The sequence below is a fragment of the Archocentrus centrarchus genome, chromosome 24 (genome assembly GCF_007364275.1).
Source record: "Archocentrus centrarchus isolate MPI-CPG fArcCen1 chromosome 24, fArcCen1, whole genome shotgun sequence".
NCBI lineage: Eukaryota > Metazoa > Chordata > Actinopteri > Cichliformes > Cichlidae > Archocentrus > Archocentrus centrarchus.
In genome coordinates, this window is record NC_044369.1 from 27885906 (window position 1) to 27913583 (window position 27678).

Below are 27678 nucleotides of genomic sequence, written 5' to 3' on the forward strand. Positions count from 1 at the left end.
ACCATCCGCATCTGCTCCAGTTGTTCCTTCCTGCTCCATAATGTAGTGGTTAACACGTTTGCTTGGCAAAAGAAAAGTCACAGGAAGGCCATGTGGCATAAAACTCTTCCAAATCAAACATTTGGAGCTACCCACTCTGGTGACCCCTTGTGACAAGGGAGCAGATAAAGTTACTTTTCTGCTCCAGTTGTTCCTTCCACCCCAGTACTTGATTTTCTCATGCTCCTTGTTCCTGATTTCGCCATTGGTGGCTTCCCCTATTAGGACTTGAGGCCCTCTAATCCATGTGCCGTGCAGATATTCTTGTTCACCATCTCAGCCACCTGTCAGTGTATGCTGTCCCAGCTTGCATCTTAGATTTTGCTATGTGCTGAACTGTCTTTTGGCTACTTTTGGTACAACCTGCACATTGGGTCCTGTGCTGTGGTAGACCCCTGCCTCTATTGATTTAGTACACACGTACTAGATCCAAAGATGTTAGTGTGTAGCATTCATGATCCTATATAAGTGTTTCCAGGATTACTGTTGCAGTGGGATATATGACCTCATTGGTTGTGAGACCGATAGTATAAAATAGTGAGTAGACTGAATATCTGCAAGCATCTCTCAATGGCAATTTGTCAGTGAGTCTCTGGCATCACCAGCAGTTTATATTGACCGTTGTGGAAATGTAACATTAGCTTAAATGTTCCCATAAAACTCTGAAAAATGAGTCTCAAAAGTCTTGTTCAAGTTTAAAGCGGTGATCACCATTTAAAGAAACCAGTTCTAGTATTGTATTGCAATTTTTATTTCATTTGCTCAAACAAAAACAATGTTAGCATGTAAGAAAAGACTAAACATGAGAACAGTATGGTACAATTCAGATGATAAAAGAATAAGTCTGGAAACCTCTCTATGAAACTTACTTCAGCCAAAGTCATCTCTGCAATTATTTCTGCAAATTCACAACTTTCATTCCCTCAGCTGGGCTTACAAAGTGTTTCCATCATTGAGCAGACTTCACAGCTGAGACCAAAACAGTTTGTTTTTTTCCCCCCTCAGAGATTTCCAAGCATGTAAAGAAAGCTAAGCTGCTGAACACAAGGTTTCTGTGACATTTAAAATGGCATGAGGGAACACAGAACACTGCAGCCAGACTCATTTGGACTTCCAAACAGGGCTTTAGGTTTACCAAAAAACAAAAAAAACAAACCACAAAACCCAAAAATCACACACTGAAGATCATCTTTGAACCCTCATAGGCCTTGTGTATCAAAGTTTGATTGTACTTCTGAACTGTAAGAGAAGCAACATGGAAATAAATCAGTTATTTTTAAAAAAATGTGGTGCAAAGATGTTTTCTTGGTGGGAAACAGTACCAAAGTCATTGAATTCTCCCTTTAAATCAACAGGACCAAGATGAACAAAGAAAAAGAAACTGCAGGTGATCATAATGACAGTCCCATAGATATTATTACTAGTCAACTTTAAATCTTTGACATATTAAATGCAACTTCGGAACAAGGCACAAACCACACAGCTCCACAAAGAGAAACCTTTCTCGATCAAAATGTTTCACTTTCATTGTGACATCTTTCTGCTTTTGACAAACTAACAGAAAAATAAAATAAAAAGGCGACTTTGCTGAGAGTGATCATGATTAGCAGGAGACCGCCGGGGTAAAATCCTTTGGTGAGGGAGCCACACTGTTGGCAACAGAGGCTCTAAGCAACTGCTGTCACGCTGGATTGCTTTGTGGGGGGGTTTTTTTGTCTTAAAGTGCAATCGATGCTGTGTAAACACTCTTGGTGAATGAGTTGATGAAATGGCTTTATTAAGAGGATAAACCTAAAAATACTCCTCCACAGATCATGGCATGTCTACATATGAAGTGAATGGTTTTTTATTGTGTTCACAGTACTTCTGAACCAATCTCAAACTAATAACAGTAACTGAAGGGGAAAATGTCAATTCTTAGCGCGTGATGTCTGATCTTATGTAGCAAAGCTATAGCATCAAAGCCCTTAAACAGTTGTGTAGAATGAGATCCAACAGAGGTGCCAACAGCCACCGAAAGATAAGATTATCAAGCCTTCTGCTCGGACAAGAAGTTTAAAAGCTCTGAGGATAACTCATTAGCCAGTTCACCCAAAGGTTCATCTAAAGGGGACCAGCCACCTATATTCTACAGTTAAAGAGAAAAATTTGACAGTTGTGTTATGGTCTCTTTGGTCTGGGAAAAGTCTGAAAATTAACCCTCATGAAGTCAGGTCATCTCAGCCTGGATTACAAAGAAAACCTGCCATTACACTGAGGGATTTGAAAGGTTTCACTTACACGTGCTCGTCATGCTTTCATTTTTCAACTGCTAGCCAATGATAGCGGCTGCTAGCCAATGATATGTCATAAAAACATCCATAGAATGAAAGATGGTTGCTTGTGAAGTCTGTTTAAATAAAAATGAAGGAGCTGTGTAATCACCTTAATGCAAATTTACAAAGTTGGACACAAACAGCTAATTTAGCTAATGCCAAGTGCGGATCAGCACGCTGTTAGCCTGCCCTGTGAGTAACTGGTGGTTTTTGATTTGACGGTTGCATCTGCAAAGATACCCCCCCTCCCAAAGGTCAGGGACTAAAGCAACCAGCACCTGAGAAGGCTGCCTTAGGGAGGCTAATGAACCGCTGATTAGCAGTTAGCGGTATCCGAGCTAGCTGCCTGTCAGTAACTTCCACAGAAATGACCAGCTTCTTCAATTTGATGCCAAACAGCATGTTGCAATGACCTCAGTCTTTTGGCATATTTTCAAGACACGATTTTATTTGCTACCGGCAGCGCTGGAGCATGTGAACAATCTGGCTGGCAGATGCTATAAAGTGTTCTCAACTCTCTCAACAGTACAATCAGCAAAGGATCACAACTCTGAGCAATGCATTGTCACCCCATTCAAAGAGAAACTTGTGACAGTGCTGCCAGAGAGTGACCTGTGGAGATGGTATGCTACTGCTTTTTAAGATCTCTGTTTCATGCTTGCAAAAACTGAGATTCCACAAAATATACATTATAGATGCTCACTTTAAAACTCCTGCAGAGCCCCCTGTGGCTGTTAGCCACTTATGATACTTGATTGCATTTGGAAAATGGCCCCTCTTCAGGATCTCATTCAGCCAACAAGAGTACAGACTTTTATCCGTTACCCCCACCTGTAACGTATCTCTCTCACATTGATTGTATTTTAAGCACTAAAGTTAGAGACATGCTGAAAGTGATAGTTCACTTATCTATGTCAAAGCATGGGGTAAATACAGTTTGTCATGTTAAGGACAACAGCAGGAGAAAAAGGCAAAGAAAAAAAAAACAGTAAGCACTGGTGAAAGAATAAATGGCACATTCATGTCCTTGTATGGACACCATCTCTCAGATATTTGGGTTGTCCGGTGCACCTTTTGAAAAAAGTTTAACTGTATAAACGCTTTAAAATGAAAACAACGGATAAAGAAAAAAAAAAAAAAAAACAGTTCATCTCCAATGTGGCTACAGATACAGTATCCTAGGATTTATAGAAAAAAAATGTGTTATTTAGAAATGAATTCCATGAAATTATGTCTTACAGTGTTGCGCTGCTATTCAATCACATCAGCCTTCAGTTTTACAGAAAGGTGGCGCGGTGACACAGTAACATCCAACAGGGCCTCAGAAGGGCCAAAAAAGGACAGACAGACACTGAAATGTTTGGTGGAGTTCAGGAGCGGGGCTGTAAAAAGAGATGCTACACTTATTGCTTGTATTAAAACTTGTGACGGGTAATGCAAATTCGTGGCAGACCTGTGACCCTCGCTGTACTGAGAAAACAAATGCACCGAACGGAGCAGATAAAAACGACAGACTGAGAGGGAAGGATGAGAGAGAGAGAGACTCTTTAAAATCAAAGGAACATCTATCTACACGTCTGGCCGGGGTGCATGGATTGTGAATCAGCACTTCTGCTCAACAGGTAAAGTTTGGTATAGAGCGTCAGTGTCTCCTCTACCTGCTGCTCAACAGAGAAATGACAGAATGCTTGCTTCGGGAGGGAAACAATGCCTCTGATGATGATGATTTCACAGATGAAGAGACAGGCCAGAGAGCATCCTGTTTAAAGATTGGATTATTGAGCTACTCATATGGCCGTAGATCCACACAGAAACAGACATGGTGGAGAGATACTCTTTTTTTTTTTTTTTGTCTAACTTTTTCTCTCTTTTGTATATGTTCAGGTTAAAATAGTATTTGAGGAAGACGAGCTTTACAGTGTCCTGCAGTGGTGGACTCCACCAGAGACTGTCGGTCCCTCATACACACACGCTACCCCTATGGCATTATGGGAAAAAAAGTTTTTAAGTTTCCATCCTTCCTCTCTCCGCACTCTCGACAAAACTTTTGATAGCGAATCACAAGAGTTCTGATTCTTAGCAACTTGTGGTTAATACAGTATCACTGAAGAGTTCACTATTGGATTTATTTTCTTCTTATTGTAGGACAGAGAGTGAGGAGCCATCTTTGCATAAAGACATTCGGCTCCTCTGTCCTCCAGGATGCCCTCAGCAGGAGGGCGAGAGGAGAGAGGGGGCTGTGGGAGGGGGCAGTGGGAACACGAGGCTTTGCAGAGTGGATTCTGTGAGTCACAGCTATCAAAGACTACAAATCTCCCACCACCACCTGTCCGCTGTTGTTCTGTCTGACACCGCTCTGCACCAAATAATGTCCTCTCTGTGTGGTAATATGATTGTTGTTGTAATCGCCATCTCCACCATTTTTGTTGTTTTCCGTTGTTATATTGTCATGTCTTAAATGGACCGTGGTTGTCTGTCGGTTCTCGTGGATGTTGCTAACAGGGAGTCTGGTTCCTCTATGCTGTGCTGGATCTACCCAGCTCCTCCCGGATTGCTGAGAAAACAGAACAAAAACACAGGCATGTTCTCAACTTGGATCACAATAAATGAAGCCAACAACTTCTTCTAATGGTCCCTCAAGGACGGCTTCAGGACTGAGTCAATCTCCCAATGTTAAAATGCCCCAAATTACAGTATTAAGAAGCAGGTTTACTGCTTGGTACAAGAAATAGCTTCTATAATTTTACCCATCATGACAGCATGACATGACATGCACAGCAGGTGAACCTTTGTATAAGTGACAGAGTGCTGTAGCACTGAACTACACTTCTCCATGGTGTATGTGCTGTTGGCCCCTATTAGAGCAATGCCAATGGAATTATCTGCCACATAGTGCGACTTCCTTTGAGTTACAGACCTATATAGACCTATACCAATAACATGATGCTTCAGATGTGGTGAAATTTTAGTATTTTGGTAGTCTCTAAATTAGCACTAATGAGCATATATCTGTTTTCTGCACCACATACACTACAATGCACTGCTAACCAAATATGCTAGCTTGCTTAGTGGATAACTTAGCACTTTAGCTTCTTGTCCAAATATGATCACATCTAGCGCCTAAATAAATAAATAAAAATTTTAAAAGTGCAGTGTCCAGAAACCAATGGGTAAAAACCAGAGGGGTAAAGGCCATCTTTTATATACAGTCTATGGACACAATGCTTCTATACTATGATGTACAGCTAACTTGGTTTGTGTGGCACCTGCCTACAAATCCTGCCTACTGTTGCAAAACAACAAACGGCATGTGAACAGACAGCTTGTGGCTTCATTTCATGAACATAAACCTTAATCTCACATTTAAAGGTGTGAGCCTTAATAATTTTGCACATTACCTTTCAACATCAATGAGTGTACAGTGAACCCTCGTTATAACGCACTTCACCTCTTGCGGCCTCGCTGTTTCACGGAAACTGTTTCGCTGTTTTTTTTAGTGCAGTTTTTTATGCTTTTTTTTTTTTTTTTTAACAGTCTATGAACACGCATCGTGTTCTGCGTCCTGATTGGCTGTCAATCTCCTCCGTCCCTCGTCTCTGTCCAGCACAGAATGTGTTCGGCTTGAAAACAGGTTTTGATCTTTGGTTTCCTTCTATAGTACTGTATAATAACTGTAAAAAATAAAGCTGACTACTTTGCGAATTTCGCCTATCGCGGGTTATTTTTGGAACGTAACCCCCGCGATAAACGAGGGTTCACTGTACATTTCTAAGAATAGAGTATGCAAGCAAGTTTTTCACTTCCTGTATTTAACAGCATTTGAGTGTAATATGGGCTGTCGTTGAATAGATTAAGTAATCCCCACAGTAGAAGGATGGAAGGATTACTGCTGCATTGTCATGTTTAGTATTTGATGCATGGATTCACTGCAAAGCCTTCATGGTGTTTCTGCAGGACGACTAAATGTAGTGATAATTACCATCAATGAGCTCTTCTTTTAGTTTTGACAGTTCCTTCCTCATCTCATCAAGAATGTCCTAAAAAAAGAAAAGAAAAAAAAAAAAAAAAAAAAAACAGAACAAAGTCACATTTCCATGTAAACATGATAAATATCAGTGAGGGGACAAGCTCATGTGTTCATTTCAGCCTTCTGCCTGACAGCTTTCTTTGGTGTTTGGATTGATTTACTGTAGGCAGAGACACTGCCAACTGGTAAAAGAAGATTCCATGTGTACTTTACAAAGTAACTAATCCCTGCTTAGGGAATCCCTGTAGGATTAGGCTAAAGACTTACTTAATGACACCAAGATGCAAACAAATGGACAAAAGTATACAAGGAAGTATTAAAATGATGAGCCTCAACTTTGACCTCTAAGTTTTTGCAGCTACAATTTCCCTGAGTGAGAAAACGGCAGTGACGGTGAATTGGGTGACGGAGTTTGTGGGCCGTCATGTCTCACAGTCTTCCTACTGTGACCAGTTGTAGTGACAGATAGGGAAACCCCGACGGACTCTTTACTTATCTAAGAGGCTCATTCACATTAGGTCAGAGGGAGGAGCTGCCTTCTAACAGGACTGCACACACCCACAGCACCACACTGCTGAACCTCTAACAAGGCAGCATGAATAATGAAGAAACAGCTCACACTGACCAATGAAAATACCAACATCAACATAAGCTATGCATAATTTGTTAAAGACTAATGATTTTTTTTTATACTCGGGACATAACTTTAAACTATTTAGACATCAGAAGAAAGTTGTTGCATCTGCTCTTAGGAATGAAGGAATGAAATATTTGCCTAAAAATGTCTACTTACCTGTTTCAATCTGTCATAGTCAACAGCTTCTGTTGGCACACCGTTGGCACTTAAGGATGCAGTAGGTGTAGGAGTGGATTTAGGCCTATGAGAAAAAACAGTACAAATAAACTCAGTGTTAAAAAAAAAAAATAAGACCTTGCAAGAGCATGATCAACACCACCAGGTACAATGTGATTATAATATGAGCAATAAACACAGGTTTTAATCTCAGTAAAATGATTTAAAACCAAAGAATGTGACCTCATACTAGAATGTCAACTTTTGTTTAGATGCTTGCAAAGCAACTTGCCCTACACCACAAGAGAAAACAGTAGCTGATAAATACGTCTCAAAATTTTATTCCACTTTAGCCTGAGCAGGAACTGTACACAGTTGAGATGGCCAGTTGAACAAATAAAAACAAATTAGATGCAGTATTTTACCAGCATTAGATCCCATTTTCTACACAAGAGCTAAAACTCGCCAAACATGTCTGTTTATTAGTACGCTGTGACTGCACACACATTGAGCGTTTTCTCTCAGTCTGATATAAAATGTGCACATGTGTTAGCAGCCAAATCCTGGTTGACGCATGCACAAACACTGGGAAAGTGTACACAGACATGCAAGGAAATACACGGAAAAGCAAGCACACAGTCCTCAGCCGCCTACGAAACTGAAATGAAAAGGAACCCAGGTTTTTACAAGTGTACAAACAACCTCTGAGCTCGAATCATTGTACTGCCCTCCTCCATACTGGATGGACCATTCAAACAGTCCACCATGTTGGTTGGAAAAAGTAAGTGAAACCTCAACAAAGCCAGAGTTAAGAGTTAAATGTGCATGATAATCTTCAAAAAAACATCACGTCTATCTTGTTGTTTCACAAGAAGCATCAACAGCTCTCAGAAGCTTTATGGTTGAAAACGGTCTAGAAAGAGTAGCAAAGTAACTTCAGAGAGTTTAGATATTATTCTACTCACAGTCAGACAAACTGTCTGTAAATAATAAGCGCAGCTACTGGGAGTGGGATCAACATTCAGTGTGGTTAAAAACACCTTAAAAAAAATCACAGCTACATTCAAAAATGATAAAGTTGTGCTACTGTTTGGAAAAACAATTCACTATGAATGACAAAACGAGTGCTGCAACATGAAAACCTCGAGGTAAAGCACAGTGGAGGCAGCAGCATGAAGCTCAACAGAACTTGGGTATTCATTCACACATCAATATGATCTCATGTCTCTGATGTCCACCTCAGTGGATCATACTGGTAATACACCAAAATATTAGATTCACTTTTCACACAGTGGCTCAATCTAACATCGCACATACAAGCTCTGAGGAGCTGGCAGGTTCAAGACTGGGTGCATTGGATATTTGCCTTTTCACATGTACCTCTCCCAGCTGATGTCTAGGAAAGTTAAGGGTCTGAGGCAGTCACACCAAATATCCCAGGAATGTGGCTGACCTCAAGCTTCTCTGGAAAGAATAATAATATAAAATTTCTTCTGAACACTGTGGAAGACTGAAAAGCTTGTAAAGGTTATTGCTTCCAGATAAGGTTCACTTACATTTCCCACCAGAACTGGAAATATTCAATGTGTTTGTTATTAGCTTATGCACATAACGTTTGTCTAGACAGAGATCAGACCACATTCCTAAGAGTGCAAATACACTTTCCTACCCCCATCTCTTTAAGGAGGAAACCTGAGGTATGGTACAGTTTCCTTGAACCTCTTTTTTTTATTAAGGCTGGTCTTGCCCTACACACCATGTGAGGGGCAGAAAACTCACAGAGCAGCCAGTTACTTTCAAGAGAGGAAGTGTGAGGAATGGGAAATGAAGGAAAAGGAAGTGACCTAAGCAGCAGGTCATTAGGCAGCTATGGGACTGGAAAAAGAAAAAAAAAAAAATTTGGAAATGGTTTGTGTGGTGTGTTTGCTTTATTTTTCATGGTGGCCCCAGAACAAAAGAAACAGTGGAGGTAAGAAACAGATTGAGGAAGAACAATCACTATGCAGAAATTATACAATATTTGCACAAAAATTAAAGAAATTAAACAATTTGTTTGGTTTAATGTGTGTAGTTTGGTGTGTATGTGTAGATTGTATGCAGTCATCTGTATGAATGAAAACTTTGTTGTGTTTTCTTTAAAATTTTAGTAGAGGTTTACCCCAAATGCTACTCACTGCACCACGATGGACCATAAAAAAAGTAAAATTAATGTTTCTTTCTGTTCAGATCATAACGGTTTATAAAGTTTGAAATGACTGTAAAAAATGTTCAGATGCAGTGTAACACTACAGGTGACAGACTGCTCAGCTCTCTATGGGCTGCATATTAAAGTCAATTTTAATAAGCTGGAATCAAAAACGCCCATCTGGTCTCCTCTCGTGTGTATGCACACACACACACACACACACACACACACACACACACACACACACACACACACACACACACACACACACACACACACAGTTATCTGGGAGAGCCTGCTGGAACTGTTCTGGCTCTTTAAAGATAATACTCTGCCAAGTCTACTCTACACTGGGTGGACACACATTTTTGTGTTTGTGTGTTTGATAGGGTGGGTGTACAGTATGTGACGCACACATATGGATTTCCCTGTTTTTAAAAAAGTTCCGAGTGCAGCGGGCACACAGCATGCAAACACAATGACTAGATTACATTTGAAGTCCAACCATCCACACACACGTTGATTTAGAGCACACCACTTTGGACCAAATGGCACATATCAAACAACAGACGAACAGAGGCAGCCCCCTGCAGCCTGACAAATGTGGTAAAGAACACAAAGCCAACACACAACTCAGTCCAAACATCCAAGCATTTCAAATGAACTCCTCTCCAACAAAACCATCACAGCAAACCTCAATTTTAAAGGGAGTTTGATTTGAAGAAAATGTTTTCTCAAACTTTTCAGGGCTTTTTCTCTCTACCTGTTGGAGGAATCTGCTGCCATGGGATTTCTCCACGGAGACTCGCGTCTGTGTGAGCAGCAGAAACACTGACTTTACAAATTACAGTGTTAGATCTGTCCACGCATAGCAGAATGCCAGCCTAATGGGAAAACTCCATTTATGAGTCCTACTAAGGGGTTGTGTAGATGTACAAAAAAAAAAAAAACCCCAATACACTGTTTTGTGATATGGATTTCTGATATAGGTGTTGTTAATTACTTTTTTTTTTTTTTTTTTTTTTGGAGTTCCTCAAGGTTCAACACTGGGCCCCACACTGTTTATATTGTATATAAACAGCATATCCAGTGTCTCTGAATTGTTGTATCTTATAAATTTCATGTGCTGATGTCACTCATTTCAACTACTTTGTATTCTGGGAAAACTTTGAAACAGCTTCTGATTTCAGTGGAAACAGAATTGAAAGTTTTAAATGTTTGATATTATAATTTATCCCTGAATTAAAGTAAAATAAAGTATATAACATTTGCCAGTAAATATTAAAAAAAATTAAGCTCGTCGCTGCTGAAATAGTGTGAGAAAATTGATTTTTGGTTGTGATAACATCACAAATTATTTTGGAAATAAAGAATCACAAATCAATATATTTATGTTTTTGTTCTCTAATAGTTACATAGATTACCTACCATGTGGTGGTTTGAAAAAACAAGTACAAATACTATAAACCAGCAGATTATTTAAAGGACACGTTAAAATGTTGTGATTCAGTTGATCTTAACACCAACACAAAGTAATCAACTTTATTTTAAGGTGGTTTGAAATAAGAGAGAGAAAACATGAACTCAGGGAAAAGGTACGTAAAAAAAAAAAAAAACTGGGGCCAGGACAAATTTTTTAAAAAAAGGATACATCTCTATCAATGGGTAAACTTATGGAATAGTTATGATGAAGAATTATGAATGTGTAGTTTGCTATGTACATTAAAAAAATGATGTAAACACAAAACTACGATGTGGTTATTTGTTTGTGTCTTGTGTTATTTATTTTAATTGTACAGCTGCCTGATATACACAGCTTTCTACCAGAAACTATCCATTTTGATGGAAACCATGAGCTGTTCCTAAAACTTACCAAAGAAAACTGAAAATAAATCCACTTAGTCTAAAAATAATTCCACATTTACTGTTGGTTTCATCAGGTCAACTAATTCATTCAAATTCCCTCATCTGATCAGGTAACTTAGTTGGACATTTTAAAATTTCTTAATTTGCTAATGTTATGAAATAGCTGTCCCTAGATTGATGTAGCGTAAATAAGTTATGGCAATAGACTATATATGGTTTCATCACACTGGCTAACCTTATCTTTTAGCTGGTGCTAACAGTTATAAGTGGAAATGCTAATTGGCTAAGTTAAGCGTGATGCTTAACGGGACTGATTTTAGTCATCAGTAAATCATGTCATGGGAAACTAACATTTGATTTCTGCAGTAATCGCATGAGGTGGTTAGCCAGCTAGCCACAACTTAGCTAGGAACATCACCAACACATCGCCATCACATACATCAGAGAATGATGTAGTACCATATTTATGGCATCTTATGCTTATGAAGTACATATTTTGTAATATTTGGGTGACTATTGTGCATACCTGTCAAATCTCCCGTTTTGGCCAGAAAACTCCTCTATTTTACCCCCCCATCCCGCCGTCCTCCTGTATTATTTTCCCGTAAATTTCCCGTATTTTAATATAATTTTTAAAAAGCATTCCTGTGCTGCTCCACACTGAATTCTGTCACTACCTTCGCGAGAACTGCCACCTGTAGTAGCCTGGATGGCAGTTCTCGTGAGGTTAGTGTTCCCGGAACAACAACTGGACCTTGGTTGGGCTCAGTGTTGCCAACTTAGCAGCTTTTGAGACTCCCGTAGCGACTTTCTTTTTTTTATTCCAAAAAGTGACTAGCAACAAGCTTAGCGCCTACCCACTCCTTCCGCCCCCGTCCCTGGACCTCGCTTCGGCCTTTATCAAGTTTTGAGACAGCCGACAGCAGGTTTTCTTACACAAGTTGGCAACAGTGGCCCGGATAAAGGAGGAGGGTTGAATGTTGCTAGCTTCATTTCATAAAATTCATTTGTAGTTCTAAACATATTTAGGGTGTTTTTTTCTTCACTTTTTGTCTCTCCAAAGATCTTATTCCTCTCTCCTACAGCCTCGATTGGAACTACTGCAAATGGCCAATCATGCAAATTAGGTGATGATGTCATATAGTAACTCTTATTTTCGGCGGCAGAAAATTTCCCTTATTTTAAATACAAAACGTGACAGGTATGCTGTTGTGTGTGAAAATGTGTGGTAAGGAGGCTTATAAATCCATCCTCAAGCTCACTCAGGTTAGCAGAAAAATAGTTTGAGAGATTTGCCTGAGTTATGAGACATTTCACTGAACTGATGGAGCATTTATGTGCTTAGGATGTGTAAAATAAGATGGATGTTAACCACGGAATGATACATTTAGACAGTGAAACTTTGGAAATCATAATTTCGATGGTACATGTGTTTGAGAGTCTTTTTAAAAAAAAAAAAAAAAAAAAAACTTCCCGAGTAAGTCTAGCCAAATCTGATACTTCATTTTCTCTCGTTCATTCTCACACACAAAAGTGTAAGCTGATGATCTGACGAGTGTGCACACGAAGGCCACAGAAGCTTTAGTGATGTTAGCCAGCACTGGACGGCCCCAGCAGTGCATCATGCTAAAGCTGGGTGATGCTAATGCTTCGATACGTCCTCCTATAGTTTCAGTGGCTGAGAAGAAATTATGTTCAGCTGCGTCACTGCAGCCATTCACATAGGCAATGATTATCATTCATATCAGTGTTAAAATAAAGAAAAGTGTAACTAAGGACATAAATGTGCTTAAAATGTAACAACAAATGACAGCATAGCACAAACTTTAGAAGACTTTTCCAACAGAGAAGCAGGAAAACAGTGTACCTTCCAATAACTGGAGATTTGCTACCATTCATGGTGTTTGTTCTTTCCCATGGCTTCCTGGGCATGTCTGGAAAACAAAACAAAACATAAGAAATACTGAAACCAAACATGAAGATCAGTTATTCAATAATCAACAGGAAAATGCTAAATTAATGCTAACTTGGTTTCAGGAAGATGCTCATTAGCTCCATTGTCTCAGTCTTTGACACTCACCTGGTGTGCTACAAGCTGACACTTTAGGGGTCGTGTTTATCTCACCCACCTCCTGTTGGGTACACAGAAACAGGGTTCAAAGATGAGTCACAGTGAGGGTCAAGAGTACGGCTTGTGATAGAGTTTAAACAGAATCACTGGATGTCTTTTAAAGAAGTTTCATCTATAAGACCAACTTTAAACTGACTGAATTCATTTTACATTGAACCCTAAAACTTTCAGAGACTAAGACAAAATGGTGATGTGCAGGAATGAAATGTTGTCACATGACAAAACAATGCTCCCTTTAAACTGACCACATATCTAGAGGCACACATTGTAAACATGGACTGCAGTTACTATGTGCAGGTAGGATACTGTAGAGGATTTGTAATTACCTATAAATAAGTTGACTCTTAAATACCTGCATGCAAAAGTATTTATACTGGCCCCTTGGCCTCCCTACTTCCACCACCCCTATTAAGCTTCCATCACCAAATTTCTGTTGATTTTCCCACATTAAAAGCCTTGATGGAAAAAGCTGGATTTTGACTTTGGTTTTTTTTCTTCATAAAACATCTATAAGGAAGTGTTTAGTTTTATATTTAGTTTAGTTTTTATATTTTACTGGTATTCAATATTCAAAGCATAGAAAGTGTTATGGCACATGTTCAGCAAATAGAATTTGTGTTGTGGCTTTCTACTCTGGAATGATCAAGACATAACGAGCAACAGAAAACTCAGAAAACAAAGCAACATCTCACTAAACACAACATTTAAATCAATCATTAAATCAATTACATTTAAGTCCTTTTTTGTTATCTTCTATTACTGCTGGCTCTTACGTTTCCTTTTATTCTTCAAATTTTTTTTAAATTATATGTTGGTTTAATATTGCAAAGCATCTGTAAAGTGCTGCATAAACAATGATTGTTTATATCTTTATTACCACACAACTCAAAGACCTTCTTTTTTGCAATTCAGGTAAGTACTAGAACCTTTACACCAGACTGGAATCTAGACTGTGCCATCCTCTTAAGCCATGTAGACTTTCATACTGATGAAGCACTGAGTGATCGAAGAGCAGAATGAATCTGAATGATTCAGCAGACAGGAGAGCTACTGTCTGATGCAGCAGTAATGCCATTTGGACCAAATTCAAACACAGTGCTGATATGACAGACATGAGAGGCTCGAACCATGGCTCTGATGATACTTACTGATCTCTGGTCAGGCTCAGGTGACGAGCCCTTCTCTGCAATTCTTCTCCTGTAACATGTAGAGCCCAGACACAATGAGCACGAGTTAAATATTGACTGATAACAAGCATCATTGTATTTTTTATATGAGACATACACCACTAGAACAGTGCATATACAAACAAAAATAAGGAAAAGCAGAATAAGTCCACTATAAGATTTATAAATGATGTGAGTCTACCTCCTGGCCAAAAGGGCACTCATCTCCTCCATAAGCCCTCCTCCTCCAGGAAGAGGCCCGTTTCCTCTGGCCTCTGATTTGGCCCCCGTGGCCCCCGTCATGGCTGCTGCCAGAGCCGCCCCTGCATCGTCACTCTGAAGGGCCACAAGCAAAAACACATCTAAGATCTTTATAAATAGAGGAAGGTATTGACACGGTTTTGAGAATTAAAAAATATTTTATATCATAAAAGCCATAAAAAATGAAAAGCCAATATAATTTCTGCCCATATTTTATACTCATGTTAAAACACACAAGTAGCCGTGTAGTGTTTGGCAGGCTGTGAGCTTTACATGAAAACCTCCTCTGAGCCGTGACAGATGGCAACTGTGTGTGTGTGTGTGTGTGTGTGATCATGTGTGAACATGGTGTGTATGCATAATGTTTTAGTGACAGTGACTGTGTGTGACAGCTGTGTATCACAGAAGAGACACACAACTGACTGTATGCATACAAGTGCTTTCCTAATGCTTCTATGCACTGTGTCTCAAATGGTTCACATATGAAGACAGTAACGAATGAAGCGCTCACCCTTGGCACTTTGCGCAGCTTGGCTCCAGCGAGGGCAGCAGCCAGGCCTGAGAGGGGGCGGTCCTCTGCAGGAGAGAACAGTCCGGTGGGAAGAGGAGGTGCTGGGGGTGGTGGTGGGGCTCCGGGAGGGGGACCTGGTGGAGGAGGGGGCGTCCCGCCTGGAGTCAGTGTTGGAGGGAGCGGAGGAGGTGGCGGAGGTGGAGGGTGGCCGGCTGGGGTGGTGGGGGTGACGGCCGGGGTGGCGGCCGCAGAGTTCACAGTGGAGCCGGGTGGCAGGGGTGGAGGTGGGGGTGGGGTGGGAGTGGTCAACCCCGAAGTCTGTCCCACGTCTGTTGGGGGTGAGGGGTGGGATGAAGAGTGAGGGATGGGTGAAGACAAAGGGAGAGAAAATTAATTAAGAAGAGTCGTGGTTCAGACACAAACCTGCCGACTCCAGGATGTCTGGATAATAACTAAACATACTCCAGGGCTTAAATGGAACTCTGGGGTGTGACCACACAACAGAGCGTGATTGCTGCCCATGCTGTTAAGGCAATGAGTCTGTGTTACATTAACAGAAGTCTATGAAGTATCTTGTTGATTCTGTTTTACGCTTAAGTCAATCAAATATCACTGTTTTTGCTTACTGGTTTTCTTTTGGGGGCAGGGCAAATGTTCTTTAGAGCAGGGGTGCCAAAATATTTTGCATGGAGGAAAAACCCTCTATATATCCAGAGTATATGATTTCTCAGCAGCAATGACTGATTTGACTTTTTTCCCCCCTCCACTTAGCAGGGATGTGCATCTATCAGCTGTGCATCTCAGTACTGACTGATATCAGTGTATCTGTGTCTGACATTTATCTGTCATTTCATATTGATAGTGTGCTGGCTACCTGTAAGCAACTGTCTATCAGACTGATTGTTAATTAAACAGCATTATTGGCACAGAATTTCATGATTGCTGCATCCTCTATTTTCCATTATTCCTTTCCAAATTCTTTATGTCAAATTTCCCTGAAATAAAGACGAAAGCAGAGCAGCAATAAATGTTTCAGCCAAAATAAATCTTTGTTCGGTTACATACTGCCACTGGATCTGCTGTGCAGTAAAGGTGGATTTTATTTTCCAATGGAACACAACATATTAAAAAAAAGGTATGATGGCATGCCACATCATACCAGAGCAAATTTGTTTTATTAACATGCACATTAGCGAGTGGATTCGTGCTTATGTGGGAAGTCAGTCATCACAATTGCTTTTAATAGTTTACTGAAAACCCTGTTTGGACTATTTACAGTCCAATAAACAGAACATGTGATCCACACCAAGCATTCGATTAAACTTTCTGATGCAATGACATGCACACAGACACATGCACAGCAATGCATAATGACCAAAAGACATTTATGAGAGGAAGTTGGGCAGAAGCATTAATTCATAGATGAGTCTCTATAAAACAAACAGATGTTTGCTTCATGTGTGATATTAAAGCAGTTTGTTATCAGTATAAATCCATGATCAATAACCTATGGTGGAATGTGAACCTGCTGAACTGTGGTCAATATGAGACAAACAGACCAGCCTCTATCAGCCAACCAATGTGATGAGCTCTGAGGGCCAGAGGTCATCAACCTTTTTGGCTACTAAAATAATCATCACAGGACAAAATCAGCCTCTTTTCCCACAATTTTTTTTTAGCTCAATCACTTTTAGGTGCATTGTCTAGAGGTGCACCAATAAGTTAAGAAAGTCATCATAATGGGCTGATCTATTTCATGATGTTCTCTGTTTCTCACTTGTCAGAAGCAGCACAGCTATTGCTAGTGGGACAATTAACATACAGAAAAATAACAGCAAAAGGTCAGCAGTTGGGAAGCATTTCAAATTGTGACACCAACCGCTTTTCTTTAAATATCTGTAACAGTTTTTCACTTTACTGACTGTGAAAAACCTCATACGATCCCTCTTATTAGCTTCTCTCAGTACGTTTGGCTCAACACTTGTTGGACGCTTTTATTGTAGTTAAGGTAACATAATGGTGTTGTTGTCAGCTTGATTAATATTACTTCATCCGTCTCTTGTGCCTGTGTGTGTGGAGGTGCACTTACAGTGAGACAGAGCAGGGGAAGGAGAAATGAGTGAGACCATAAATATCAGCAGTGTGAAGTACAGACTGTCACACTGAGCAGAAATCAGACTACTGCAAATAAATTAGATGAATATTAATGAACATAAATACAGTTCACTTATTTACTTTTTATTTATCTTGGTTCGGTTGTCATTCATTATTGTAGTCATGAATACTAATTTAGGGCATTTATATTCTTGCCTGTATTTCTTACATTTTATTTCTCAAAGGTGGTAAAGCAATAAGTCAAACCTGATTTTTAAGCAATAATTCATCATCTCTTCCTCACAATGAGGACTGCAGCTCGTTAATCTAACAGCAGATTGGTCCTCTGCACTTGGACTGTGACTGGTGCACTCCTGACATTACAGACCAACTTCATGTGAATGAGATTTGAAAGGGGACAGCCTGTGCTTCCAGCTGTGCCTGCACACAGGGAGGGAGTGTATAAAAAGTCTAACTGCCTTACACACTGGCTAGTAAAGAATCAAATTATGGAGAGTGAAAAGTCAAATGTGGAAATCGGATTACAGGAAAATACACTGAACTTTGTCTAAGAATGATGAAAGAAAACCAAATCTGGCAAGTGATGAAGAAAGCAAGAGTTTTATGCAGGCCCGTCAAAGACACAGACATGCCATGCTGAAGACAGACAAGACAGATTTCATATCCAATGAACAGCCAGCAAGCACATAAAAATACACAGACTTCATGAGACTGACAAAGAAGATAGACAAGCTGGAACTACAATGGATTGAGTTGAGTTACAGCAACCAGGAAAGAAAACTCCTCTGAGATCAGTCTGTATCATGGGATTTACTTTGTGCTGTGGCCAGTTCAGTAGCAATGTAAACCCCCCACCCCCCCCTGTTAGAGTGTGAGTTGCAAGCAGTGAAAGACAGAGGGGAGAAAAGCAGTGAGAAAGACAGAGCAGAATGCAGACTGGAGGCCTTACCCTGGGGCTGGGGCTGACAGGAGGAATCCCCCTGAGCCGAGTGGGGCTCTGGGCCTGCGGCTGTGTCCAGCTCTCCTGGCCCCGACAAACCCAGGCCCACAGGGAGGGAGAGGTGTTCAGCAGAGGCAAAGGTGGCGGCAGCAGCTGCAGCGGCAGGGGGCGCTGTGGAGGGAGAGGGCACACCAGGAGCCTGGGATGAGGAGGGGGGAGACGAGACGAAGGAGGAAGATGGAGGAGCTATGGGGGAGGGGAGAGGGGGAGGAGTAGGTGGGGGAGGTGGTGTTGGGCAGGTAATGCCAAGGGGGGTGTGGCTGTTTGGGATGGTCACGGGAGAAGGTGCGGGGAACATGGGTGGGCCGTTGGGGGATGGGGAGGGCGGCTTTTGTGAGAGAGGGGATGGCGCAGCAATTGGGATAAGTGGCCGTGGACCTGTGGCCTTCCCCGGAGGGCTGCTTATCATGACCGGGGGAGAGGGGGGCAATGGAGTAAAATTGCACGCTGACCACACCACAGACTTGGGTGGAGGAGGAGGAGTCGGGGCGGGAGCAGGCGCAGGTGGCGGGGCTTGAGGAAAGGCCTGCTGTCGCCTCGGAACTGTAGCGTAGTGAGGCAGGACGGGGTGGAAGGCAGAACCGAGCGAGGTGGCAAACCGGGAGGCCGAGTGCCTGAGTGGGGGGGTTGGGGGTGTGGTAGTGGAGGATGGCGACTGGGTCCCAGGAGCTGGGTAAGCGGGTGTGGACAGAGATACGGGTGTGGAGGGGGTCCTGCCGTACTCCTGAGGTGTGGGGGTGCACAGCGTGCTTTCGAAAGCTGAATGTGCGAATTGGACAAAACCGAGGTCAAGGACAAGACAGGACAGAAGGGGACAGAAGGAAGGAAAGAAGGCAGGAAGGAAGCAGCCGTCGTGCACACAGGAGGGAAAGACAGCAGGTCAGGAGAGATAGACGGAAGAAGGGAGGGAGGAAAAAAGAGAAGGGGGCAGATGAAGCAGGAAAAACCAGCACAGAGCTAAACTAAAGTCTTCCTCCAGGTTGTGTGTACTTTCTTAGGCTGACGTGATGCTACAGTGTTAGTGAACAGGTGTTAGCACTGTGGACAGAGCCAGAGAGAGAAAGCTTTCAGACTCCCGCTTGCTGAAAGAAGAGGGAAAGAAAGAACGTACTGAGGAGGACAGTTAAATAAAAGCTTACCACTTACAGTGGGTACGGAAAGTATTCAGACCCCTTTAAAATTTTCACTCCTTGTTTCATTGCAGCCATTTGCTAAAATCAAAACAGTTTATTTTATTCCTCATTAATGTACAGACAGCACCCCATCTTGACAGAAAAAAAAAAGTAGAAATTTTTGCAAATTTATTAAAAAAGAAAAATTTGAATATCACATGGTCATAAGTATTCAGACCCTTTGCTGTGACACTCATATTTAACTCACATGCTGTCCATTTCTTCTGATCCTCCTCGAGATGGTTCTACTTCTTTCATTGGAGTCCAGCTGTGTTTAATTAAACGGATTGGACTTGATTAGGAAAAGCACACACCTGTCTATATAAGACCTCACAGCTCACAGTGCAGGTCAGAGCAAATGAGAATCATGAGGTTGAAGGACTCAGAGACAGAATTGTGGCACAGATCTGGCCAAGGTTACAACAGACTTTCTGCACCACTCAAGGTTCCTAAGAGCACAGTGGCCTCCATAATCCTTAAATGGAAGAAGTTTGGGACGACTAGAACTCTTCTGGCCGTCCAGCCAAACTGAGCAATCGTGGGAGAAGAGCCTTGGTGAGAGAGGTAAAGAAGAACCCAAAGATCACTGTGGCTGAGCTCCAGAGATGCAGTAGGGAGATGGGAGAAAGTTCCACAAAGTCAATTATCACTGCAGCCCTCCACCAGTTGGGGGTTTTTGGCAGAGTGGCCCAACAGAAGCCTCTCCTCAGTGCAAGACATATGAAAGCCCACATAGAGTTTGCCAACAAAAAAAAACAAACACACACACATGAAGGACTCTCAGACTATGAGAAATAAGATTCTCTGGTCTGATGAGATGAAGATTGAACTTTTTGGTGTTAATTCTAAGCAGTATGTGTGGAGAACACCAGGCACTGCTCATCACCTGTCCAATACAATCCCAACAGTGAAACATGGTGGTGGCAGCATCATGCTATGGGGGTGTTTCTCAGCTGCAGAGACAGGGCGACTGGTTGCAATTGAAGAAAAGATGAATGTGGCCAAGTACAGAGATATCCTGGAAGAAAACCTCTTCCAGAGTGCTCAGGACCTCAGACTGGGCCGAAGGTTCACCTTCCAACAAGACAATGACCCAAAGCACACAGCTAGAATAACAAAGGAGTGGCTTCACAACAACTCTGTGACCATTCTTGACTGGCCCAGCCACAGCCCTGACCTAAACCCAATTGAGCATCTCTGGAGAGACCTGAAAATGGCTGTCCACCAACGTTCACCATCCAACCTGAGGACCTGCAGAGGATCTGCAAGGAAGAATGGCAGAGGATCCCCAAATCCAGGTGTGGAAAACTTGTTGCATCATTCCCAAGACGACTCATGACTGTACTAATTCAAAAGGGTGCTTCTACTCAATACTGAGCAAAGGGTCTGAATACTTATGACATATGATGTTTCAGTTTTTCTTTTTTAATAAATTTGCAAAAAAAATTCTACATTTCTGTTTTTTTCCTGTCAAGATGGGGTGCTGAGTGTACATGAATGAGAAATAAAATGAACTGTTTTGATTTTAGCAAATGTCTGCAATGAAACAAAGAGTGAAAAATTTAAAGGGGTCTGAATACTTTCCGTACCCACTGTATCTCACTCTGATATAACAAAAAATCCAGAGTAAAGACCAATGTGCCAGCGTGATGAAGCTCATTCAACACCAGAAACACTAGAACAGAGAAATGAATTCTATACATCCTATGCAGCATAGTGGCTACATTAAACAATGGACATTTCCTCAAATGTAAATGTCATACTACTGTATGACTCCAACAATATTAATAAGGTATTAACAAAAAGAAGGCGCTTGATCAGGTCATAGTGATGAAAGTTTTGTGGATAATCATACAGCATAACAGTTGCAGGAAGAATGACCACAGCATAATTCCTAATACAATATTCTTATGCACAACAACACTAGCTGTGCTATTCAATCTGACATCATAGATGGCTAATGTCTGAGAAGTCTGTCACCTATTTGCGCTAACATGCACCTCTGTCAGGTGATGTCTAGAGAAATAAAATCAAAATGATCTGAATGCCAGTCTTTAAGTCCAGCAGCCATCTTGAAACATGTCCACGCACTTATTTGGTCATTTTGAAGCATTATCAAAGTTAATTAATAAAATATAAAAATAAAATTTGTGTCAAAGGTTTGGTGACTTGACCCAAAATAAAGATTTAAAAAAAGCTTTTTTAAACCAGCAGTTATACTTCTATCACCACAAGATTCTCTGAGTGCCACGCCTCTCCGATAAAGTCTGACAGAAGTCAAAGTACATCTTTCTAAAAGGCTGGTTACATACAAATTTGGCCATCTGGTAGATAATAATTTTGCAGATGATATGATTGCCTCTGTCAGTCTATCGCAGTGAATCATGTTGATGGTTGTTTAAAGTTTTGTGATTACCTTCAAAGGTGCAGCAGCTTTATACTCTGCAATCCATAACAACTGATACCCATCTTTCTCATCTTATCGCTCATTTTTTTTCCCTCCAACATTTGTCTGTCGGCAGGTGAACATTTATTTGCTCACATTAACACAATCTTCACTCTCCACCTTCCCTACTTGCCAGGTTAGCTTCCCTGTCACATCGGCCACTTATCAAGAATGAAAATCAAGTTGAAGAATCACTTAAAAACAAAACAAAACCAAAAACACAATCGCAGAGGCAGAAGTATGAGAGGATATAATGATCCAAAAACTGCAGCCCTGAGAAGACGACTATGAATGGGACATCAGCCAAATTTAAGTTTTGATTTTTAAATGTCTGTTCCTGGAACTTTTTGATCACACCTCATTCATTTTAATGGGATGCAGGAGGATCAGTGGAAGCACAACTTCCTGTCTTAAATCAACTGTGTGTTAAATTCCATTAAATTCCCTCAGTCCAGCCCCCTCTAATTACTTTGATTGTGCTCCTCTAGTGCTTAGCATAGCCTGGACGGCGCTCTCTGTGGCTGCCATATGTTATCTGTGTGTGTGGATGGTGTAATCCTCAGTTCACCTTCTGCTCTACTTCACTTGACTTGTGCTGTAATTACACACATTTTTTTTCTCCTCTAAGTCTTGTGATTGGATTTTAGGTTTTTTTCCTCAATGTTCAGTCTAATACTCTGGACTTACTATAAGCTTGGAAAGAAGGGTGACACTGACATGATAAATATTTACTGATTGATTTGTACTGCAGATATCAGCTGTTTTTATAGGCACTCTCACTGCCTTACTTTTTCAATAGCTGCTTATTAATTTGAATCCTATGTATTGTGGAAAAATAGACACTATATTTTGGACTGGGGGTGGGTTTGTAAATAGTTTTGTGTGTCCCCATAAGGACATTTGTTTTATTATTGGTGTTTCCCTCCCTGATTGATTCCTCTTCTCTCTGCTTATTCTCTCAGATGAGTACCCTGAGAACTTATGCTGCATTTGCCATTTATCCTAACTGGAGCTAATGCTCCCTCAAACTTAAACTCCAGTTCACACCACACACAATCTACCCTCCATGCTTTCCTCCTCCTGGTTTCAGCCAGCTTTCTTACATTCATCAAAAACAACAGCTCCCCACAACCTTACACTGTTCTCTTTCTGCCTCTCACTTTCTGCTTTCTCTCATCTTCCAGCTTCTCCCTGTGGTTTCTATTTCTTCATCATTCCACCACCTGTTCTTTCATCCTTTCAATCTTTGTCTCCCGGTTGCTCAGGGCAGGTCTTGTGACTGAAGAGGCCCCGTCCTTGTTCTGCCAGTCTACAACAATCAACACATGAGTACAACATGGAGAGTTGGACACATGCACACAAGAAAATCAAGTGCAGAGGAACGGGAAGACAACAAAGCCGTACTGCAGTCAAGCTCGCCTGTGCCAAACCGGCCCCACAGCCTGGACATAAATGAAGACACAAAAAAAAAGAGAAAAGGCCCAACAGAAGCAACTATGTAGCTGTATATTTTACACACACACACACACACACACACACACTGCTCCTGACAGATCACAGATTTTATGACAGATGCCCTTTCTGATGCAGCCCTCACATTTATCCAGGTCTGGGATCGGCACTGGGACTACACTAGCTCGTGACCCCCGGAGGATGGGTTTGTGTCTCCTCCTGATCTCGGAGAGGGGATCTTTCATGTATAAGGAGAATGTGTTAACCACACATTTTTCTAATTAATATCTATAGCTCACAGATTGTATAAAAAAGATGGCTGTAGACACTCTGGGAGGCACGAGTTTCTAGACTCTGCATTCTGAAGCGCTATCATCCAACTTTAAGCCAATCCCCAACTTAAAGCAAATATCCAAACAAATGAAAAATGTATGTATTGTAAATTTGTTATGGAGGGTAAAACTGTTTGTACCAAGCTGTACCAGCTGCTTTTTAAAGCTGTAAAGTAAGGCATTTTAACATAGGTGTCTATGAGGATTGAGTTGCTTTTAAAGCCGGCCTCCAATGGCCATTTTATTAACTCAAGTCTTTATTGCACTTCTCATGTTGCCTTCATTTTTTATTTCTGGAGGTTGGCTCTTGGTTTCTGGACTCTGGATTTTGAAGCTTCAAAATTATCGCGTTGGTTGTTGCTATTTTTTTAATTTATTTAAAAATAAATAAGTGTCTATATTTAAACTAGTGGGTGGAGTGCTAAGTTATTGGCTAATGCCAGCAACCCTGATTAGTGAGTTGGAGTCATTAGCTATACAGGTAAATGCACAGGCACATACAGTGCTAAGTAACAGACTAATAAAATACTAATATTTCACTCTACAAAACTTTAGGTTATTTGTATAACCCTAGTTCTCAGAGTAGCATGAGTGAAACCTCTCACTATGGGAGGTGCCTCTCTACATATTCCTCAGAAGCATTTCTCTCCTTCCGCCAATCCTAATTGGCTGGTGATCGCAGAACCACACACCCTTGAGTTGCTTGTGCTACTACGGAGTCATTATTCAAGACAAGCACCTTGTCTTGCTTCGCCCCAGCGAGAATGGCTGTCTGGTGAGTCATGTCATGCATAATACTCTGAAAACTGGGGTTATGCAAGTAACCTGATGTTGTCATTCCTAGCATTTGTTTCAATGTCGCACTATGGTAAATGGAGACTCCTGTATTGCCAGACAAGCTTATTTCAAGCAATAACCAGCAATTAGCAAACATCCCACCAGTCCAAGTGAGAACCAAGAGTTCAGCACTACTTGGGCTACACTTGAACTGAACACATCCAGCCTGTAAAACTGGACAAAAGTCTGTGGTGAAGACAATCTTGCTGCTGCGCAGATGTCCTGGATTGACACCCCTTTAAACAGGGCCTAGGATGCTGCCAGACCATGAGTGGCGTGAGCCCACAGATACTCTGGTGCCTCCAGCCCCTGACTCATATAACCAAAACCAATTGCCTCCATACTCCACGGTGAGAGCCGTTGCTTAGTTGCATTATTGTCGTTGCACTTGCCCTTATGAAGGCCAGCCCAGAAAACAAGATGGTCAAACTCTTAGCCCTGTCCAAATAGGCACGCAAAACACAAATAGGGCACAGCATGTGTGTCCTACTTGTCACGTGTACACATGACCCAACCACCTTAGGCACATAGGCTGGGTTGGGTTTCAGCAACACTCTGGTCTGCCCTAGGACAAACTGACTAGGGTGTGCTAAAAGTACATGAATATCGCTAACATGTTTAGCAGAGCAGCAACATTGTCTTCACAGATGCTTGAAATTGACCTCCTGCACTAAATGTTGGTCTATGCAAGACCACAGATGAAGGGGGGGCTGGCTAGCCGTTTTATCACTAAACACCAAATAGCAAACAGCAACATGGCAGCCAAATACACTAACAGTGAAAAAGGCCTTTTGTTTGTCTGGATGTGGGTGGAAAATGGTAAAATGGTCTGCCTTTAATGGGAGTATGGGGTTCCTGGAAGATGCCATAGCCAGCCACAGATGACAGAGGGTTGGGCTTTGGCAAAAATCAATCCGCTACACAGGAGGCATGCACAGCAAGCCGTGCTTCTCCATGGCCTCAAAATCCAGGAAGCCCCCTGTATCAGGCTTCTGCTGCTGACCAGTCGGTCCTTCAATGAGAGCATTACCTCTTCCAGCATCTCCTGGAAGACTGGGAGTAACTGTTTTGTCACCACGGTGGCCTGGAACAATTTACTCCCCCTGTAACATGATTGGTGGTCTCCATTATCATGCTGGGAATATTCAGCCTGGATGCAGCACTTTTGCACATGTTCTGTTCTGAGGTGTCCTCGTCATTAGATATGAGCAGCCCTGAGTTGCCCTCATTGTCATCCCCATAATCTGACTCCAGTACATGTTCCATTGGCTGCGGCGCAACTAGGTCTAAGCTGTGAGCCCCGGCTGGTGCTAGTGCACGGTTCGGCTTCCACGTCTCCTTCCCCGTCACCATTTGTTGGAATCCTGGCTGTGGGCAGGAAAGGATCTGTTTCCGACAGGCTAGCTTGGGCACATGAACTGGGGCCTTTGAGCACAAGCTGGGCACTTTCCAGCCCGAGGCAACACGAGCAGACCTGGTGTGTGTGTGTCCTTGCAGCAACAAAATATAGACAAAATGCAGAGTCGAGCCACGGTCTCTACTTCCTCTGGTGTGACGGCTCCATCGTCACTTGCTGGAGTCCTAACAATAAGGATAGCGGGTATGCTAACTACAGCAGAAAACGGTGTTTGCTGTTATGCTAAACCCTACAACTAAAACCACCTTACCAGACTGCTAAGTGGTATGACACCCTGGTCTATGGTAAAGACTTGGGCTCAGGATGAAATGAGCAAAAAGGGCAGCCTGGTGACAGAAGTTAGCTCAACACTCCTGTCTATCAACAGTTAGGACAGCTAGCCTATAATGCAGGTTGAGATATGCTCCGAAGCGAGAAGTGTTTGAATAATGACTGCGTATTAGCACAAGCTACTTATGGGTGGGCGGTTCTGTCTGACATGGTCGTTGCAATTGCCAGCCAATCAGGAAGCGAGAAATGTTTCTGAGGAATACGCAGTGAAGCGCATCCTACAGAGAGACATTGAAATGAATGTTAGGAATTTGAACTGAAGCTGATACGTCTTGGGCGGTCTGTACCACACAGAGAGCCATATTGTTAGTCACATATTTCCATGGAAAATTCTCCAAAAGGCACCAACAGCACAAATCCAGTCAAAAGGTCAAATTGAGTGATTTAGAGAAAAACTGAACAGCAATCACATAACGGCCCAACTTCTTGTTAAATTCTGATTTGATTGTGAGAGGAGTGAGATTGTGTGCTAGCAGCTCTCTCACAATGACTGCAGTGTTGCTTCAGAATTTGTAAATAGCAATCACTGCACCCGGTTTCTTTGTATGTTATTCTGCATGACTGCATTCACATGCACGTACACACACACCAACACAAACATCCAACCCCGGGGAGGGTCTCACCAGCATTCTCCCTGATGATGTATTTTTAGGCTCTGAGTCAGGCCACTGAACTCTGCCTGCCTCTGTGTGGATGCTTATGCACGCATATGGTAATTGGCCAAGCGTGGCACTGAAGCGTGTCATCCAACACGCCAAGCCTTCCCTACTGACCCAGTAATGGATTACAGCAAATTTCATTCTTATTTGACAACCTAGAAGCTGCCTGGATATTTTTGTACTACATGAGCGTGCACCCACCTGCGGCTCCTCCCCATCCCTGCTGCTCTATTTACGTGGTAATTACATTTGACTGCAAATATTTGCACTCATTTTCTATGCTTGACTGAACTGATTTGTTTCTTTAAAAAAAAAAAAAAAAAGAAAATCTTTTCTTGCTACATTGACGAAGATAAATCAGAGTTTATGAACAGCAGAATTTTTATTTGTGCATGGGCTGACAGCACACTTTCTAAAATGACACATTAACACTTGAATTCATGAGGCTGGACTGACTCTCCCCCCATGCCTCAGCAATCTGTTCACAGTGCCTGGCAGATGAGCTTCCTGTAACTCAGCACCAATGAGGATAGATGAAAACCTAATGCTTCTCTTCATTCAGAGAGAATCCACTTCCTGTATTTTCAAGTACTGCATGCAGTAACCTGTTTTTGGACCATCAGA

The 27678-nt window shown here is 41.7% G+C and overlaps 1 protein-coding gene across 3 annotated transcripts in view; it reads right to left on the bottom strand.

Moving 5' to 3' along the window:
• Nucleotides 1-774: 774 nt before the first annotated feature.
• enah (ENAH actin regulator) overlaps nucleotides 775-27678 on the bottom strand; it is a 148409-nt gene continuing 121505 nt past the window's right edge. For all 3 annotated transcript variants that reach the window (XM_030721300.1, XM_030721298.1, XM_030721297.1), the window contains exons 6-14: nucleotides 18359-19168; nucleotides 15295-15623; nucleotides 14725-14858; nucleotides 14505-14553; nucleotides 13306-13357; nucleotides 13093-13159; nucleotides 7175-7259; nucleotides 6334-6391; nucleotides 775-4908 (exon numbers count right to left, since the gene is read on the bottom strand). In XM_030721300.1, coding sequence (XP_030577160.1) covers nucleotides 4871-4908; nucleotides 6334-6391; nucleotides 7175-7259; nucleotides 13093-13159; nucleotides 13306-13357; nucleotides 14505-14553; nucleotides 14725-14858; nucleotides 15295-15623; nucleotides 18359-19168 — 1622 coding nt within the window. In that variant the 3' untranslated portion in view covers nucleotides 775-4870. The remainder of the gene's footprint in view (nucleotides 4909-6333; nucleotides 6392-7174; nucleotides 7260-13092; nucleotides 13160-13305; nucleotides 13358-14504; nucleotides 14554-14724; nucleotides 14859-15294; nucleotides 15624-18358; nucleotides 19169-27678) is intronic.